The sequence below is a fragment of the Narcine bancroftii genome, chromosome 12 (assembly GCF_036971445.1).
Source record: "Narcine bancroftii isolate sNarBan1 chromosome 12, sNarBan1.hap1, whole genome shotgun sequence".
Classification (NCBI taxonomy): Eukaryota; Metazoa; Chordata; class Chondrichthyes; order Torpediniformes; family Narcinidae; genus Narcine; species Narcine bancroftii.
Window position 1 is genome coordinate 58,025,104 of NC_091480.1, and position 21,013 is coordinate 58,046,116.

The window sequence follows — 21,013 nt, forward strand, 5'->3', positions numbered from 1 at the left end:
ACCTGGTAACACCAACATCAAGTCACGCCGACATCAGGTACCATCAATACCCGGTAACACCAACACCCAGCAATGCTTACTACTGGTACCATCAACATGTGGTCACACCTACAGTGAGTCAATCCAACTCCTGGTACCATTAACAACCGGTAACTCCAACTCCAAGTCATGGCGAATACCTGTATCATCAACACCCTGTAACACCAACACACAGTCATGCAGACTCCCAGTACCATCGACACCCGGTAACACCAACAATCAGTTGCACTGACACCCGGTACCATCAACACCCAGTAACACCACCAACCATTCACCCTGTAACAACAACACTCAGTCACGCCGACTCCCGGTACCATGAACACCCAGTCACGCCAAAACCCAGCAGCATCAACACCCGGTAACACCAACACCCAGTCATGCCAACACCATGTACCATCAACACCCGGTAACACAAACACCCAGTCACACCGACAATTGTAACCTTCAACACCCAATAATACCAAACCGCAGTCATGCAGACACCCAGTACAATCAACATAGGGGAAAACCAACACCCAATCACGCCGACTCCCGGTACCATGAACATCCAGTAAAAACAACACCCAGTCACGCCGAAACCCAGTAGCATCAACACCCAGAGACACCAACACCCAGTCATGCCAACACCATGTACCATCAACACCCGGTAACACCAACACCCAGTCATGCCAACACCATGTACCATCATCACCCGGTAACACCAACACCCAGTCACGCCGACAATCGTAACCTTCAACACCCGATAATACCAAACCGCAGTCATGCAGACACCCAGTACAATCAACAGCAGGGAAAACCAACACCCAATCACGCCGACTCCCGGTACTATCAATACCCGGTAACACCAACACCCAGTAATGGTGACTCCTGGTACCATCAACAGGCGGTAACAACAACACCCAGTCACGCCGACTCGCAGTATCATCAACACCCGGTAACACCAACACCCAGTCATGCTGAAACCCCGTTCCATCGACACCTGGTAACACCAACAACCAGTCACGCCATCTCCAGATACCATCAACACGTGGTAATACCAACACCCAGTCATGCCGACACACGGTACCGTCAATAAACATTAACACCAACAGCCAGTCACACAGAAACCCAGTACCATCAACACTGGGTAACACAAAAACACTGTCATGCCGACACCCGTTAACATCAACACAAAAACCCCCAATCACGCAGGCACCCAGTACAATCAACACCTAGTAACACCCACACCCAGTCACATCGCCTCCCGGTACCATCAACACCCTCTAACACCAACGCTCAGTAATGCTGACTCCTGGTACCTTCAACACGCGGTAAGACCAACACCCAGTTACGCCGACTCCCAGTACCATCAACACCCGGTAACACCAACTCCAAGTCACGTCGACTCTCTGTACCATCAACACTCGGTGACACCAACTCCCAGTCACACTGACAAAAGATACCATTAACACCTGGTAACACCAACACCCAATTCCACCGACACCTGGTTCCATCAACACCCGGTAACACCAACATCAAGTTACGCCGGCACCAGGGACCATCAATACCCGGTAACACCAACACACAGCAATGCTGAATACTGGTACCATCAACACGCGGTCACACCTACAGCCAGTCAATCCAACTCCTGGTACCATTAACACCCGGTGACGCCAACTCCAAGTCACGTCGACTCCCTGTACCACCAACACCCTGAAACACCAACACACAGTTTTGACGACATCTGGTATCATCAACACCCTGTAACAACAACACTCAGTCACGCCGACTCCCGGTACCATGAACATCCAGTAACAACAACACCCAGTCATGCCGAAACCCAGTAGCATCAACACCCAGAGACACCAACACCCAGTCATGCCAACACCATGTACCATCAACACCCGGTAACACCAACACCCAGTCATGCCAACACCATGTACCATCACCCGGTAACACCAACACCCAGTCACGCCGACAATCGTAACCTTCAACACCCGATAATACCAAACCGCAGTCACACTGACTCCTGATACCATCAACAACTGGTAACAATCAACACCGAGTCACACCGAAAAAAGGTATAATCAACACCTGGTAACACCAACATCCAATCACACTTACACCTGGTACCATCAACACCCGGTAACACCAACACCAAGTCACGCCAACTCCCAGTACCATCAACACCAGGTAATCCCAAATCCAAGTCACGTCGACTCTCTGTACCATCAACATCCGGTAACACCAACACACAGTCACACCGACAAAAGTTACCATCAACTCTTGGTAACACCAACACCCAATCCCAGCGACACCTGGTTCCATCAACACCCTGTAACACCAACACCAAGTCACACCGACTCCCGGTACCATCAATACACGGTAACACCAACACCCAGCAATGCTGACTCCTGGTACCATCAACACGCGGTCACACCTACAGCCAGTCAATCCAACTCCAGGTACCATTAACACCCTGTAATGCCAACACACAATTTTGCCGACATCTGGTACCATCAACACCCAGTAACACCAACACCCTGTCAGTATGACACCCGGTACCCTCAACACCTGGTAACAGCAATACCCAGTCACACCGACACAAGATACCATCAGATCCCGGTAACACCAACACCCAATCACACCTTCTCCTGGTACCATAAACACCTGGTAACAACAATGCCCAGTCATGCCAACTCCTGGTACCATCAAGACCCAGTAACACCAACACCTAGTCACACCGACGCCCAATACCATCAACAACTGGTAACAATCAACACCCGGTAACACCAACACCCGGTCACACTGACAAAAGGTATCACCAACACCTGGTAACACCAACACCCAATCACACTGACACCTGGTACCATCAACACCCAGTAACACCAACACGAAGTCACATTGACTCCCGGTACCATCAATACCCTGTAACACCAACACCCAGCAATGCTGACTACTGGTACCATCAACACGCGGTCACACCTACAGCCAGTCAATCCAACACCCTGTCAGGATGACACCCGGTACCATCAACACCCAATAACATCAACAACCATTCAGGCCAACAACCGGTAACATCAACACCCGCTAACACCAACGCCCAGTAATGCTGACTCCTGTTACCATCAACACGCGGTAACACCAACACACAGTCACACCAACTCCCGGTACCATCAACACTCGGTAACACCAACACCCTGTCAACCCGACACCTGGTTCCATCAACACCCAATAACACCAACACCCTGTCAGGCCGACACCTGGTAACACCAACAACCAATCACGCCGACACCCGGTATTATCAACACCTGGTAACACCAACACCCAGTAATTCCATCTGCAGGTACCATAAACACGTGGTAATACCAACACCCAGTAATGCCGACACATGGTACCATCAAGAAACATTAACACCAACACCAAGCTGACACCTGGTACCATCAACACCCAGTACCATTAACACACGGTAACACCAACGCCCAGTCACGCCAACTCCCGGTACCATAAACACCCGGTAACAACAATGCCCATTCATGACGACTCCTGGTAGCATCAACACGTGGTAATACCAACACCCAGTAATGACGACACACGGTACCATCAATAAACATTAACACCAACACCTAGTCACACGGACTTCCGATACAATCAACACCTGGTAACAATCAACACCCAGTAACACCAACACCCAGTCATGCTGATATTCCGTACCATCAACACCCGGTAACACCAATAACCTGTCACGCCGTCTCCAGGTACCATCAACACCTGGTAAAACCAACACCCAGTAATGCTGACTCCTGGTACCATCAACACACGGTAACACCAACACCCAGTCACGCCGACTTCCGTTACCATCAACACCCGGTAACATCAACTCCAAGTCATGTCGGCTCTCTGTATCATCAACACCCGGTAACACCAACACCTAGTCACACCGTCAAAAGGTACAAAATACACCTTGTAACACCAACACCCAATCACAACGATACATGGATCCATCAACACCCGGTAAGACCAACACCCAGTCAAACCGACACAAGGTACCATCAACATCCGGTAACACCAACACCCAGTCACATCGACTCCCGGTACCATCAACACCTGGTAACACCAACGTCCAGTAATGATGACTCCTGGTACTATCAACACGCGGTAACACCTACATCCAGTTATGCCGACTCCCGGTACCATCACCACCCGGTAACACCAACTCCAAGTCACGTCGACTCTCTGTACCATCAACACCCGGTAACACCAACACTAATTCATGCTCAAACCCCGTACCATCGACATCCGGTAACACCAAAACACAGTCACATCGACACCGGGTACCATCAACACCCGGTAACACCAACACCCAGTTTAACGACACCAGATACCATCAACACCTGGTAACACCAACACCCTGTCACCCCGACACCTGGTTCCATCAACACCCAGTAACATCAACACGTGTCAGGCCGACACCTGGTACCATCAGCACCCAGTAACACCAACACCTTGTCAGGCTGACACTCGGTACCATCAACACCTGGTAACTCCAACAACCAGTCACGCCAACAACCATTAACATCAACACGCAGTAACACCACCACCCAGTAACGCCATCTCCAGTTACCATCAACACATGGTAATACCAATACCCAGTCATGCCGACACACGGTACCATCAACAAACAATAAGACCAACACCCAGTCACGCCGAAACCTAGTACCATCAATACAGGGTAACACCAAAACACTGTCATGCCAACACCCATTAACATCAACACAAAAACCCAGTCACGCTGACAACCGTTACCATCAACAGCTGCTAACACCAATACGCAGTCGTGCCGACTCCCGGTACCATCAACACCCGGTGATGCCAAATCCAAGTCACGTTGACTCTCTGTACCATCAACACCCGGTAACACCAACACCCAGTCATACCGACAAAAGGTACCATCAACACCCGGTAACACCAACATCCAATCACCCCGACACCTCATTCCATCAACACCCGGTAAGACCAACACCCAGTCACGCCAACTCCTGGTACCATCAAACCCAGTAACACCAACACCTAGTCACACCGACTCCCGATACCATCAACATCTGGTAACAATCAACACCTGGTAACACCAACACCCAGTCATGCTGACATCCGGTACCATCAGCACCCGGTAACATCAACACCCTGTCAGGCTGACACCCGGTACCATCAACACCCAGTCACACCAACACAAGGTACCATCAACACACGGCAACACCAACACCCAGTCACGCCGACACCCGGTACCATCAACACCTGGTAACACCAACAATTGCTAACACCAATACGCAGTCACGGCAACAACCGTAACTTTCAACACCCAATAACACCAACAGCCATTCATGCCGACACCAGGTACCATCAACACCTAGAAACACCAACAACCAGTCACGCAAATACCCGGTACCATTAACACCTGGTAACACCAACAACCAACAGCTGCTAACACCAATACGCAGTCTCGCTGACAATCATAACCTTCAACACCCGGTAACACCAACAGTCAGTCACAACGATTCCCGGCACCATCAACACCAGGTAAAACCAACACCCAGACATGCTGTCTCGCAGTACCATCAACACACGGTAACACCAACACCCAGTCAAGCCGACACCCTGTACCATCAACACACGGTAACGCCAACTCCCAGTCACGCCGACTCCCTGTACCATCAACACCTGATTACACCAACGGCCAGTCGCACCGACACCAGGTACCGTCCACACCTGTTAACTCCAATGCCCAGTCATGCCGACACGTGGTACCATCAACACCAGGTAACAACAACGCACAGTCACTGCGACAACCAGTACTGTCAACACCTGGTAACACCAATGCCCAGTCACACCGACACCCGGTACCATCAACACGCAGTAACACCAACACCCACTAACACCAACTCCCGGTCACGCCGAAACCGGCTGACACCTGGCCTGTCGAACCGCCGGGCAGTGCTCCCGGGTTTCCAGTTCTGGGAACCCCAGCTGAACCACACTAGTGTTTGGGACCCTGTGGCGTATAACACATTCACCGAATTGCTCCGTGCGTCAAGCACGGGCTCTCACCGGAGTTCCTCACGCCTCCTCCGCACCAACTCCTCGTCCAGGCGGTGCAGGCAGGTCCCTTCACTCTTTATCTTCTCAAAATGCTTCTTCACTTCCTGGCGCCATTCCACCTGAGGGGGTGGGGGATGAGGGGTGGAGAAAGAGTGAGGTGATGGGTTAGAGAGGGAGAGAAAACTTGGAGAACTCTCCATCCCTCCCACTCCCCCTTCTACTCATTCTCTCCACCCCCCCACCCCCCATACTCCTGCCCTTCAGCCCACCCCTGGGGTGAGAGAACCGGGCCCTCCCTCATACCTGGGACTGGAAGTATGTTTCCTGCGGGGTCCCCAACACGTCCGCTGAGGCGATGTCCAGGTGCAGGAGGATCTGTCGGAAGGAGGGGCGGTTCCGGGGTTTCCCGTTCCTGCAGAGAATGGTGAACACCAAGGGTCAGGACACAGACGGTGGGGGGGGGGTGGTGGTGGGGGGAGCTGTGGTGATGGAGGGGCATTCAGGAGGGAGCGTCGCGAGAGGGAGGAGCTGAGAGGATGGGTGGAGCGGAGAGGATGGGTGGATGGGGGGTGAGGGGGAGGACTTACCAGCACTGTGTGAGGAGTAGTTTGAACCCATCAGGACATCCTGTTGGAACGGGAAGGTGGAGGCTGTTGCTTCCAACGCCCCAGATGATGGCAGAAGAATCCACATCCTTGTACGGGATCTCACCTGTCAGTAACTCCCACAGCACAACCCCAAACGACCTATGGAGAACGAGCACACTGATCGTACATGGTGTAAATACAATCCCAGCAAACACACTCTCCTGTCTCCATATCCCTGGGTCAGACAACTCCGGGAGCACCATGCACAGCTCCCGTCTCTGTGTCGCTGGATCAGACCACACCAGGAACACCATGCACAGTTCCTGACACTGTATTCTTGAAACAGACCACACTGGGAGCACTGTAAACAGTTCCCTTTTCTGTGTCCCTCGGCCAGACAACTCCGGGATCACCGTGCACAGTTCCCATCACCGTGTCACTGGGTCAGACCACACCGGGAGCCACGTGCATAGTTTCCGTCTCAGTGTCCCTGGGTCAGACCACATCAGGAACACCCAGCACAGTTCCTGTCTTCGTGTCCCTGGGACAGAGCACACAGGGAGCTCTCTGCTCAGTTCCCGTCTCTCTTTCCCTGGGTCAGACCACTCGGGGAGCAACATGCACAGTTCCTGTCTCCATGTCGCTGGGTCAGACCACACCGGGAGCACCATGCACAGTTTCTGACTCCCTGTTCCTGGTACAGACCACACCGGGACCACCGTATACAGTTCCTGTCTCCATGTCACTGGGTCAGACAACACCGGGACCACTGTGCACAGTCCGGGTCACTGTGTCCCTGGGACAGACCACACCGGGAGCCTCTTGCATAGTTTCCGTCTCCGTGTCTCTCAGTCAGACCACACTGGGAGCACCGAGCACAGTTCCCGTCTTCGTGTCCATGGGGCAGAACACATCGGGAGCACCTTGCACAGTTCCCGTCTCCTTGTTCCTAGTACAGACCCCACCGGGACCTTTGTGTACAGTTCCCATCTCCATCTCGCTGGGACAGACCACACGGGGAACACCGTGCACAGTTCCCGTCTCCGTGTCGCTGGGTCAGATCACACCAGGAGCAGCATGCAGAGTTCCTGTCTCCGTGTTCCTGGTACAGACCACACCGGGACCACCGTACACAGTTCCTGTCTCCGTCTCCCTGGCACAGACCACACCGGGAACACCATGTACAGTTCCCGTCTCCATTTCCCTGGGTCAAACCACAGCGGGAGCACAGTGCACAGTTCCCGTCTCTGTATCCCTGGAACAGACCATACTGTGAGCACCGTGCACAGGTCCCGTTTCTGTGTCCCTCGGCCAGACAACTCCGGGAGCACCATGCACAGTTCCCGTCTCCGTGTCACTGGGTCGGACTGCACTGGGTCCATCGTGCACAGTTCCCATCTCTGTATCCCAGGGACAGACCACACCGGGAACACCGTGCACAGATCCCGTCCTTGTATCCCTGGGTCAAACCACACCAGGAGAACCGTACACAGTTGATGTCCCCGTGTCCCTGAGCCAGACCACACTGGGAGCACCGTGCACAGTTCCTGTCTCCATATCCCTGGGCCAGACCACACTGGGAGCACCGTGCACAGTTCCTGTCTCCATATCCCTGGGGTAGACCACACAGGGAGCACCGTGCACAGTTTCCATCTTGTCCGGAAGTTGATGCTCTGGTCCAATGGTAGATGCCTTTTCTCCAGTGACTGGGACAATCCGGTTGAATTCATAACCTTGTGTGGCCCTTCCACTCACCAGATATCCACCTTCTCCGACACAGGCTCATTGCGAATCACCTCTGGGGCCATCCAGGCCACTGTCCCAGCAAACGACATCTTGGTGCTCTTGTCGCTTAGTTCCTTCGACGTCCCAAAGTCGGATATTTTCACCAGGTCTTCAGAGGTGATCAGCATGCTGGAGGAGAGGACAAGGTAGTGTCAGCCATGGAAACAGTGAAACAGGAAAGTCTGCAGACGCTGTGCTTATAGTGCAATGCAGAAACGTGCTGGAGAAACTCAGCAGGTCATGCATCGTCAACAGGAATGAGAGAGTAACAAACCTTTCGTGCCTGGGACCTTTGACAAGGTGTGAGCCTAAAGCAGGCAGCTGCTTGAATGTGAAGGTGGGGGGAGGATGAGAGCAGGGAGGAAGGAGCAGGAGAGGGGAGAGGAGGAGAGGAAGAGGCAGAGGATGGAGAGGAGAGGGGGAGAAAAGGGCAGGGGAGGTGGAGAAAAGGGAGGAAGGGGCAGGGGTGAGGAGAGGAGGAAGGGGCAGTGGGAGGAGGAGAGGAAGGAGGAAGAAGCGGGGAAGGAGGAGGAGGGAGGTAGGGGCAGGGGAGGATGAGGAGGAAGGGGCAGAGGGAGGAGGAGAGGGAGGGAGGAAAAGATGGGGAAGGAGGAGGGAGGAAAGGGTGGGAAAGGAGGAGAGGAGGGGGGAAGGGGCGGAGAAGGAGGAGAGGGGAGGAAGGGGCAGGGGGTGGAGGAGAGGAGGGAGGAAGGGGCAGTGGAGGTGAATGGGCATAGGTAAGAGATCACAGATGGATATAACCATATAACCATTTACAGTGAGGAAACAGGCCATGTCGGCCCTTCGAGTCCGCACCGGTTCATTTGAACAACTCCACTAATTCCCCCTTCCCACTCACTGCCAATAACCCTCTGACCCCCCTCACCTCCATGTACACATCCAACCTTCATTAAAATGACAGAAGGGACCCTGATGCAATTATCTCATTTGGAAGATCATTCCATTCTGCCACCACTCGCTGAGTTAAAAAAAACACCTCTAATATTTCTCCTAAAGTGTTGCCCCCTTACCCTTAGCTCATGGCTTCTTGTTCTAACCTCCCCTGCCCTCAGGGGAAAAGAGTCTGTTTATGAATAGTCTATCTATTCCTTTCATAATTTTAAAGACCTCTATCAAGTCCCCTCTCAGTCGTCTATGTTCCAGTTAATAAAGTCCCAGTCTCCTTAACCTCTCCCTCTAATCCAGATGCTGTAAGCCAGGCAACATCCTTGTAAACCTTCTCTGCACCCTCTCCACCTTATCTATATCCTTTCTATAATTTGGAGACCAGAACTGAGCACAGTACTCCAAGCCTGGCCTCACCAATGCCTTAAACAGCTGCAGCATCACCTCCCAGCTCCAATACTCTATACTATGATTTTTGAGGACCAGCATACCATATGCCTTCTTAACCACCCTGTCTACATGGGAATCCACCTTCAGTGAACTCTGTACCATAATCCCCAGGTCCCTTGCGTGCCTCAATGCCCTCCCCTTAACTGTATATGTCCTATTTTGGTTATTTTTACCAAAATGCAACACCTCGCACTTGTCTACATTGAATTCCATCTGCCATCTTTCAACCCACTCTTCCAAACAAACTAAATCCTTCTGTAATCCAAGAAAATCTACCTCTCTATCCACCACTCCCCCTATTTTCATATCATCCACATATTTGCTTACCCAATTAACCACACCCTCCTTTAAATCATTAATATAAATGATAAACAACAAGGGACCCAGCACCAATTCCTGAGGCACCCAGCTTGTCATAGGCTTCCAACCTGACTCTCTGCTGTCTATCTCCCAGCCACCTCTGAACCCATGTCACAATCTCTCTATTAATTCCTAGTAACTTTCTTTTCCAATCTTTTTATTATTATTATAATTTATAAACACATACAGTTCAAAGAGATATGAAAAATACATAGTAAATAATGAATTAATACAGAGATATTAAACAATAATATTGCAGAATAAAAATATATCATAAAAAAAAATTTTAGATCAGTTTAGAGTATGAACTATCTCTAAAAAAAGATATAATTAATAAAAATATATTAAAAAAAGAGAGAAAAAAGCCCCAAAAAGGAAGAAAAAACAAATCTGAATTAAAAACTTAAAAAAAAACCTACCGATATAGCTAAACCACGCCGATCACTCCGATCTCATCTAATAGCCCAATTATCATACATAACCATAAAAAGAAAACAGAGCCAGATCAACTCACCACAAATGAAAATATTGAATAAATGGTCGCCAGGTTAACTCAAACTTAGAAGGGGATTCATAGACAGAGTTTCTAATTTTCTCTAAATTTAAACATAGTATAGTTTGGGTAAACCATTGGAAAACAGTGGGAGGATTAACCTCTTTCCAATTCAATAGTATAGATCTTCTAGCCATTAGTGTAAGAAAAGCAATCATACGATCCGCAGGAAGAGATAAATAAGTCAAATCTATCATAGGTAATCCAAAAATTGCAGTAATGGGATGTGGTTGTAAATCAATATTCAAAACGGTAGATATAATGGAAAAAATTTCCTTCCAATAATTCTGTAAAGAGGGACAGGACCAAAACATATGTGTAAGGGAAACTATTTCCAATTGACATTTATCACATATAGGATCGATATGAAAATAAAAGCGATGGAGTTTATCTTTAGACATATGAGCTCTATGAACAACTTTAAACTGTATCAGTGAATGTTTTGCACATAGAGAAGAGGAGTTTACCAGTCGCAGAATTTTATTCCAATTTTCATTGGAAATATTGGAAATATTCATTGGAAAATTCTCTTTCCCAATCATTTTTAAACTTTCCAAAAGTCCCAGAATTTATTTTTGTAATTATATTATATAATTTAGATATCACACCTTTTGGAGGGAATTTTGAATATAGTATATCCTCTAAAACAGTCGTAGTCTCCCGATTGGGAAAAGAGGGTAAAGTCGAAACTAAGAAACTCCTAATCTGCAAATATCGAAAGAAATGAGATCTAGGTAAATCATATTTCATGGATAATTGTTCAAATGACATGAAAGAGTTATCCAAGAATAAATCCGAAAAGCATGTTATACCTTTAACTTTCCAGAGTAAATAAGCTTGATCAATTAGAGAAGGATGAAAAAAGAAATTTAGTACAATAGGGGTTTCCAAGATAAAATGACTTAGGCCAAAAAATCTCCAGAATTGAAACCATATACGTAGTGTATGTTTAGCCATTGGATTATCAATTCCCCAGTTGCCTCGGTTTTTACTAATACCCAAAGATCGCCATATTTTCGATTATTTCGGGGCACCAGGCAAGGGTGCCCCCTTAGCCCTTTATTATTTAACTTAGCTTTAGAACCTTTGGCAATTGCTATCAGAGAAGCACCCAATATTACTGGTATTATTCGTTGCAGGGATATTCATAAAGTATCACTATATGCAGATGATTTATTGCTATATATTTCCAATCCTGAAAATTCTATTCCTGCAGTTTTATCTTTATTAGCCCAATTTAGTAATTTTTCGGGATATAAACTGAACTTAAATAAAAGTGAATTATTCCCTTTTAATGGATGGGTTCCTATTTATGATAGTTTGCCTTTTAAAATAGCTAGAGACTATTTTATATATTTAGGGATTAAGATTACTAAAAAACATAAAGATTTGTTTAGGACTAATTTTTTCCCTCTATTGGACCTGATCGGTAGTTTACTTACCAATTGGTCACCATTATCCCTATCCATGATAGGCCGAATTAATGCTATTAAGATGATGATCTTACCTAAATTTTTATATATATTCCAAGCTATACCTATTTTTGTTCCTAAATCTTTTTTTGATAAGGTCGATTCTAAATTGTCTTCATATATCTGGCAAAACAAGAATCCTAGATTGGGAAAAAAATATTTACAGAAATCTAAACTGGAGGGAGGATTGGCATTACCCAACTTTAGAATTTATTATTGGGCAATTAATATTAGTTACTTAAGGTATTGGTTGAATTATTCAGAATTATCTCTAAATCCCCATTGGGTAAATTTAGAAATTAAACTGGTACAAAATTTCTCAATTAGTTCTATTTTGGGAACTAATTCCTAGTAACTGAACCTTCCTTATTAACCTTCCATGCAGAACCTTATCAAGAGCCTTACTAAAATCCAAATAGATCACATCCACCGCTCTACCTTCATCCACCTTTTTTGTCACTTCCTCAAAAAACTCAACAAGGTTCGTCAAACATGACTTTCTTTTTACAAACCCATGCTGGGTGCCCCTAATCAATCCTTGCCTATCCAGATACGCGTATATATTATCTCAAAGAATACCCTCCATAACATTCCCCACCACCGAAGTCAAACTTACTAGCCGATAATTACTTCACCTACACCTATTGCCTTTTTTGAACAATGGAACAACATTTGCAAACCCTCCAATCCTGTGGTACCACCCCCTCCTCCAGTGATCTTTGAAAAATCACTATTTGTTCCCTGACCTCCCTTAAAGTCCTGGGAAAAATCCCATCAGGGCCAGGAGACTTATATACGCATATCTGGATAGGCAGGGATTGATTAGGGACACCCAGCATGGGTTTATAAAAGGAAAGTCATGTTTGATGAACCTTGTTGAGTTTTAATTGACCCTAGAAGCTCCAAACCTCTCACTTTACTAATCGCTATCCTTTCCATAACTAAGCCTTTTGCCTCACTTATCTCATATGGCCCAATGTCCCTTTTCCTCGTAAATACGAACGAGAAAAAAAGTTCAATATTTCTTCCATCTTATACGGTTTCTGACATAGTTCACCGGTCCCATCATCCAGTGGGCCTATTCTATCCTTAACCCTCCTTTTACTGTTCACATATCTTTAAAAACCCTTAGGATTCACCTTCGCCTTATTAACTATGGACTCCTCATACCTTCTTTTTGCCTTTCTAATTTCCCTCTTAAGGTTCTTCCTGCAATCTAAGTAATGACCAGACATCTCCTCAATCCCTTGTTTTTTATATTTGGTATAGGCCTCTCTCTTGTCCCGAACGAACTTCTTAATTTCACCAGAAAACCATGGCTCCCTCGAACCTTTAGTCTTTCCCTTCGGCCTGACTGGAACATAAAGATCCTGTACTCTCAAAATCTCACCCCTAAATGCCCCCCAAATTTCCTCTACATTCTTTCCGGCAAAAAGATCAGCTCACACAACTCTCTGCAAATCCCTTCTCATTTCTCCAAATCTGGCCTTCCCCCACTCGAAGACCTTCAACCTCGGACCCGACCTATCCCTTTCCATCATTAGCTAAAGCTAATGGACCCATGATCACTGGATCCAAAGTTTTCTCCAACGCTTACCTCCATCACCTGCCCCATTACATTCCCAAACAACAGATCTAACACCGCTCCCCCACTAGTGGGTGTCTCAACATATTGCTGCAAAAAGCAATCCTGAACACAATGCATAAATACTAATCCATCCTGCCCTTTTACTGACTGCGTTTCCCAATCTATGTTTGGAAAATTGAAATCCCCAACCAACACCACACTATTTCTCCTGCATATCTCACCTATTTCCTTGCACATTTGCTCTTCTAGTTCCCTTTCCACATTTGGAGGACTATAATATACCGCCATAATAGTAACCTCACCCTTCTTATTTTTTAGCTCTACCCACACTGCCTCCCTCGATGAGCCCTTCAGTCTACCTTGCCTCAGCACTGCTGTAATATCCTCCCTGACAAGTAATGCCACACCTCCCCCTCTTATGGGTGGGAGGGCAGAAGAGAAAAAAGCTGAAAAGTGATGGGGAGGGGTAACTGTCTGGAGAGGGAAGGGGGTGGGGAGCTGGAGGAAAGAAGACAGAGGGAAAGGGGGAGAGAGAGAGAGAGAGACTCAGTGGAGGGGTTTACTGGAAACTGGAGAGGTCGATGTTGATAACAGTAATGGTAATAACAATATCGGACAATGCAGGCTCGTAACAGGGTCAGTAATGGGTGTGTGACAGGGATGGTAATGGGTCAGTAACGTGGATTGTAATGGGTTGACATCACTGGACAAACGAAGATTTTGCTTCCTGAACACCCACGCTGTTTTAAGTGCCTGGGCATGCACTCAGTCCAGGTGTTATGGAAAAGTTGTCTTAGGCCTGGGCATGTTTGGAAGGTGTTGAAAGATGAAGAGAATTTTATTGGCCACTACAGAACATCAAACTACACCCAGCTGACTTACAATCTGCTTCAAGTAGACAAAACCATGAAGTGCAACATGTTGTTGAAAATTCATTTCCTGCATTCGCACTTGGACTCCTTCCCGGCTGATCTTGGTGCCGTCAGTGACAAACATGGTGAAAGGTTTCACTGGGACATTGTGTCCAAGTAAAATGGTATCAGGGCAACTGGAATCTGTCAAAGCTGCCCGACTATTGTTGGAGATCAACATGAGAGGCATCAGATGCTGAGTACTAACAAAAATCAGTGGCAAAACATTTTTGAGTCTGTTGAACTAACGCAATGAGTCAGCATCATGACGTGATTAAACAGGCTCAATTCAATCAAAGTCAATGTGATGTTTCTCCAGCTTCCTACATGATACAGCAAATCTGAAATGATCTTTGTGTTCAGCTTGAAGTTGTCTATCATAATCCCCAATTTTGTTTTGAAGAAGAAAATGTTTTGAAAAAAATCGTTGACCCGTGTAATAGCGTTGCTGAATGGGTTAGTAACGTGGTTGGTAATAGGGACAGTTACAGGTCAGTAACAGAGATAAGGCAGGTTCAGTAAGAAGGGGTGGAACAGTTGGCACAGTGGTTAGTATAACGCTGTTACAGCCCCAGAGATCAGGACCTGGGTTCGAATCCTGCGCTGTCTGTATGGAGTTTGTACGTTCTCCCCATATCTGTGTGGGTTTTCCTTCCACCGTTCAAAATGTACTGGGGGGGGGGGAGGGGGGGTGTAGGTTAATTGGGTGTAATTGGGCAGCACGGGCTCGTGGGCCGAAAGGGCCTGTTACCAGGCTGTATGCCTAAATTAAATTTTTTTAATGTCAGTAATGGGATGGTGCAGAAAACACATCATCCCACTCCTACCATCCCTTTGTCCCTGTGAACTGCCTCTCTTGCTACCTCCATCCCTCATCAGTCCGTCCTAGTGAACTTCCTCATAGGTCTGTCCTTTTAAACTGCAACCACGCTTCCTCATTCCTCCCTGTGAACCATTCCCCCACTCCCACCATTTTCAGTCCATCCCCGTGAACCGTCCCCCCCCCCCCCTCCCCATGAACCTTTTCATAGCACCCTCACTTCCTGGCACTCTGTCCCAACACCTACTTGGGGGACTTAAGGTCTCGGTGGATGATCTTGTGCAGGTGAAGGTAGTTCATGCCCCCAGCAATTCCCATCGACCAGTCGACCAAGAGGGAAGGAGCCACCTTCCTGCCCGCCCTCAGCACTTCGTACAGCTGGCCCTGCGCACAGTACTCCATGATGATACAGTAACACGGAGCTTGGGTACAGATGCCCCTGGGGAGTGAGAGAGAATGGTCAGTGCTGTCAGGATAAAGAGGGAGGAGGAAGACAGAGAGAGAGTGTGGAGGGGCTGGAAGAAAGGGGGGAAGAGGGGAGAGACATAGGGGAATGGAGAAGGTCAGTTGAACGCACTTAAAGGTGATGATGTTGGGGTGCTTGAGCTTCCTCAGGTGTTTGATCTCGGTCTCCTTTCGATCCCGCACCTTCTTCACTGCCACCTCCTCTCCATGGAAACGTCCCAGGAACACGGCTCCCTGCGCACCACTCCCAACCCACTGCAAGTCCGAGATCTCCTCAAAGGGAACTTCCCAGGATTCTGCTGGAAACAAGGTGTTCCGGTTACTGGCTGGGGAAGGGAGAGAACAGGGGACGAGTGAGGGAAAGAGAGAGAGGGGGACAGAGTGGGAGAGAGATGAGGGAGGGAGGTGGAGAGGGAGGGAGATGGAGAGAAGGGAGGGGAATGGAGATATGCACAGAGGGAAGGAGGGGGATGGAGAAAGGGCAGGGAGATTGACAGACGAAAAAGGAGAGGGAGGGGGAGATGGAGAGAAGGAGATGGAGGGAGATGGAGAGAAGGGGAGAGGGAGGGAGATGGAGAGAAGAAAGGGGAGAGGGAGAGAAGGAAGGAGAGATGGAGTGACAAGGGGAGACAGAAGGGTAGGAGAGAGGGCCGTGGGGAGCCCAACTCACCTTCAGCCTGAACCTTGTGCTCGGTGCTGTATGCCTTGCCAATCATGTTCCAAACAGGCTTCAGGCAGCCGAACAGGCCCTGGAAGAAGCCGGGCCCCGTGTGTGCACACTGGAGCCGGACCCTGTCCCAGCCCAGGGTCTCCCTGCGTCCCTGGCTCCCTGCACCAGCTGCCACCCCCTCAACCTCGTGGAGCTGCAGCACGCTGCGGGAGAAGTGGTCGCGTGGCGAGTCCTCGCTGCCATCTGCCACACCTTGCGAGGGTGACAGGTCACTGGCCTGGGCCCGGCAGGGCGAATCCAGCCTCGCTCCCTCCTCCCACTCCCGTGGAAAGACCCCCAGGCCAGGTGAAGGTGTCTGCCTCTCCTGGAGGCAGGCCATGGCATCAGGGTAGGCCCAACCTCCACCCCCCCTGGGAGTGGCAGGGTTTAGAGGTCACTCTGGCCTCCCAGGGATCATCGGTCAAAGGTGGGGGTGGGTCAATGAAAGGTCAAGGGAGACAGTGCTCTCGTACCACAGGTCAAGGGTCGGAGGTCAACAGCCTTGTGCACAAGGACAGGGAAGCGGTTGGGGGGGTCAAAGATTTTCAGGTTTGAATTGCTGCTGAAGTTTGGGGGTTAAACAAGCCTGGGATTGAGGGTCAAAGGTTGGGGAGAAGTGGTTTGCCTGGGTACAGTGTCAAAGGTCACTCAGGGATTGTAGGTGGGGAGGTGGCTCCGTCCATGGATGTCAGGGGTCACTCAGAGTCATGGGGTCACAGATGGAAGGAAAGGTGGACCTGTGCCCGGGGTCACAGATTGGGGAGGGAGAAGTCACTCAGTATCCAGGCAGGTCCAGTGGCCAGGGGGGTCCGTAGATGTCGGAGGTTGAAGGTCGTAGGTGAAAGATCACACTAGAAAGAGAAAAAAAGATTAAGGTGCGGAGGGTTCATAGAACAACCACTCACCCATCCCTGCCCCACCACTGACCATCAACAGCCTCCTCTCTCCCCCAGAGCTAGAGCCATTCAGAAACCTGGTGGCAGAGGGAAAGAAACTGTCCTTGGACCACTGGGTGTTCGTCTTCAGGCTCCTGCACCTCCTTCCCAATACTTGGTTGACGCAGATTTTCAGTCCCCTGGGCAGAGCCTGACACCTTGAAAGAGCGCACCCTCTCGAGGGATGTTCTGACATCACCCTCAGAGATAGACATCGTGGGGTCATCAGCTTCTGTGGGATTCTCATAGGTGTCATCGAGTTCTCCTTCTCAAAGTGAGTATCAAAGGTGTTCAGTGAAATAAACACACAAATGCTGGTGAAACTCAGCAGGTCAAAAGCAAAGGTGAAGTTATGTCACCAACATTTCGAGCTTGAGCCCTTCATCAAGGTGTGGGGGAACATGAGAGATGTCCAAACAAAAGGGGGGAGGGGTGGTGAGGGAGGGAGATGATAGGTGGAGGGGGGACAACGCAGGAAGGGGAAGGAGTCTAGGCTGGGTGGAGAGAGAAAGGAAGTAGGAACTGGAATGACTAGTTAAGTGGGCAGGGGGAAGGGGTGAAAAAGTAAGCTGATTAGTGGGAATGCAGTGAACTCTATGTTCATGCCCTGGCGTTGGAGGGTGCCCAGATGAACAACCAGGTGTTGATCCTCCAATCTGCAGGTGGTCAGCTTGAGAGTGTGACTATGGGGTGGGGGGGAGTTTGCTTCAGCTCACCAAGGTGTCAGGCTTCACCTTGTAGGCCTGCAATCTCTGCTGTAGCTGGTGTGTATCTGGCTCTGTCTCTCGCCTCCCTCAGAATTGCCTCTTTCCTGCTGTGATGGCAGTAGGTCTTACCTAGACCTCCTGTGGAGACCTGCATCATTGGCTTTAAAAGTCTCACCCTCAGCAGGTTGCGAATCCTTTGATTCATCCACGGCTTCTGGCCAGGGATCTCCCGGTATGTACGTGTGGGCGTACGCTTGGCCACGCAGGTCTGGATGAAGTCAGTGACAGCCGTGGTACATGCATTCAGGTTTGAGGCTGAGTCCTGGAATATGGTCCAGCCACTGATTCATAGCAGTCCTGCAAGCGCTTCTCTACCTCCCTTGACCACACCTTCACAGCGTTCACCACTGGTGCTGTGGTCCTCAGACTCTGCTTGTACGCCAGGAGCAGGAGTACAGCCAGGTGATCAGACTTGCCGAAGTCCAGTTGTGGGATGGCTTGGTGTGGGTTCTTCATGGTGGTGTAGCAGTGGTCGAGGATGTTGGCTCCTCTAGTTTCAAAGGTTACGCGTTGATGGTAGTTTATTGAGGACGTCTTCAGGTGGGCCTGATTGAAGTCTCCCACAATGATCAGAAAGGCGTCAGGATGTGCTGTTTCATGGCTATTTACTATGCTCAGTCCCTCCAGTGCCAGCCTGACGTTAGCCTGGGTGGAATGTACACTGCGACCAGGGTAATGGTGATGAATTCCCTCGGCAGGCAGAATGGGCGACACTTGATCACCAGATGATCCAGGTCGGGGGAGCAGGACTGGGACACGACCGTCACGTCTGTGCACCACGGTGAATTGATGATGACACAAATGCCACCTTCCCTGGATTTTCTTGATGCCAGTGTTTGATCAGCGCAATGGAGGGTGAAGTGCCATGTATGAGACACCCTCGTTCAGCTGTGTCTTGGTGAAGCATATCACACTGCACTTGTCTGCTGCTGTAATCTGGCTCTGAGTTCATCCAGTTTACTTTCCAAAGATTGTCTGTTGGCTAGGAGGATGGTAGGGAGCGGAGGCCTCGGGGCCCGAGCCTTAGTTTGACCTGCCGCCCCACTCTGTGTTTGCGTGGTTCTTTAAGTAGCCCATGCTCAGACTGTTCATGTCTCCTGCAATGTTTAAATAACCCATGTGTCTGTCGGCAGCTCGTGCACTGGCTGTTTGAATCAACCACCCAAGTTCACTGTTCCTGACGATCTACTAACACCCATCAAACATACAGCATTACTTACATACGTTTGTCAGAGAGGTTAGTGGGACAGGAAGCTGGGCACTGTCCCAAGGCAAGGGCAGCAGGTGAGGAGAGAGAAGCCCCTTTCACACTTGCCAGTGATCCCAGGAATCGAACGCCAATCGGTCTTTAAAGTGGCAAGTGTGAAAGCAAAATTTGCTCAATGCCGGCGTCAGATGATGTCATCTCACCCCGGGGATTGCTGGCCTCAACCCCAAGTACAATCCAAATGCTGGCGTTGAGATCAGGCAAGTGTGAAACGGCAGCAACATTGCAGGCACTTCCTATTAAAGGTAGAGCAGAGCAAACGGCAGGGTTAAACTCTTGCAAGTGTGAAAGCATTCAATGTCCCAGTTAGGCATGGTCTCGTGTGAAAGGGCAAACCCCCATTCCTATCCCGGGACACTGAATGGCTGATTTACTGGGATGTATGTGTGAAAGGGGCAAAAGAGAGATCCTCACACACCCCTCTTTCACATATGACAAGCTCTCCAATGCCTTGTCAAGCAACACTCCTGGGCCTAACTGATCCCTGCACAACACGTCTCCTCTCTGCCCAGATTCTGGTTCTTCCCCTCATCCCCTGCCCTTCTCCAGGCTCCTGCACTATCCCCTTTCAATACCTCCCTCGCTCCTCTCCCTCTCGATATTACTCTCTCTCTCTCCTATCTCTTGATATGCCTTCATTCCTCTGCCTTCTGCCTCCCTCTCTTGTATCTTCCCCCTCTTTCCCCTTCTCTCTTGCCTTCCCTTCTGCACCCCTCTCCTTCCCCTCTCCTCCCCCCTTCCCTTCTCCTCTGCTTTGCACCCCCCTCCTCTTCCTCCAGCACCTGTACCGTTCCCCTAAGGTGCAGTCAGTGGGTGTGAGATGAACGGAGAGACCAGACTCTCTCAGGTGGGTGCTAAGGTCATCAGTGAGGAATGCAGGACAGGGAGAGAGGTGCAGGGCAGTGGGAGCAGAGGGACAATGAGCTCCTCAGCCAATCAGGGTTCCTTCTGGCCTGCAACAGATCTGAATGTTTGTTCCCTGGGGAGGAGCAGACATCAGCAGAAGCAGCATCACCAGGCGAGCCACACCAGGAGAGTGCTGGAGATAGAGGCACTGCACCCTCACAAGTCAGAGAACACACTCTCAGTGCACAACCATACGAAGCACATTCAGAGTCAGACCACAAACAATGGGCATCCTTAGAGCATGCTTGGATTTTCTCCATGACTCCCTCTGGTCCCCACACCCATTCCTGTCTCTGTAAATCCCACCAGTTCAATACAGCCTGTCTCTGTAACCCCCTCCAGCCCCCTACACCCCTCCCTGTTTCTGCAAACCCCTCCAGTTCCCGACAGCCCTCCCCATCTCTGTAACCCCCTCCAG

At 49.4% G+C, this 21,013-nt stretch overlaps 1 protein-coding gene across 1 annotated transcript in view; it reads right to left on the reverse strand.

Moving 5' to 3' along the window:
• The window catches only part of LOC138747156 (mitogen-activated protein kinase kinase kinase 12-like), a 110,107-nt gene that overhangs the window by 79,700 nt on the left and 9,394 nt on the right, over positions 1-21,013 (reverse strand). Inside the window, 7 exon segments of the mRNA XM_069906127.1 lie at positions 6,124-6,233; positions 6,418-6,526; positions 6,702-6,860; positions 8,457-8,615; positions 15,794-15,985; positions 16,124-16,307; positions 16,682-17,571. Coding sequence (XP_069762228.1) covers positions 6,124-6,233; positions 6,418-6,526; positions 6,702-6,860; positions 8,457-8,615; positions 15,794-15,985; positions 16,124-16,307; positions 16,682-17,060 — 1,292 coding nt within the window. The 5' untranslated portion in view covers positions 17,061-17,571.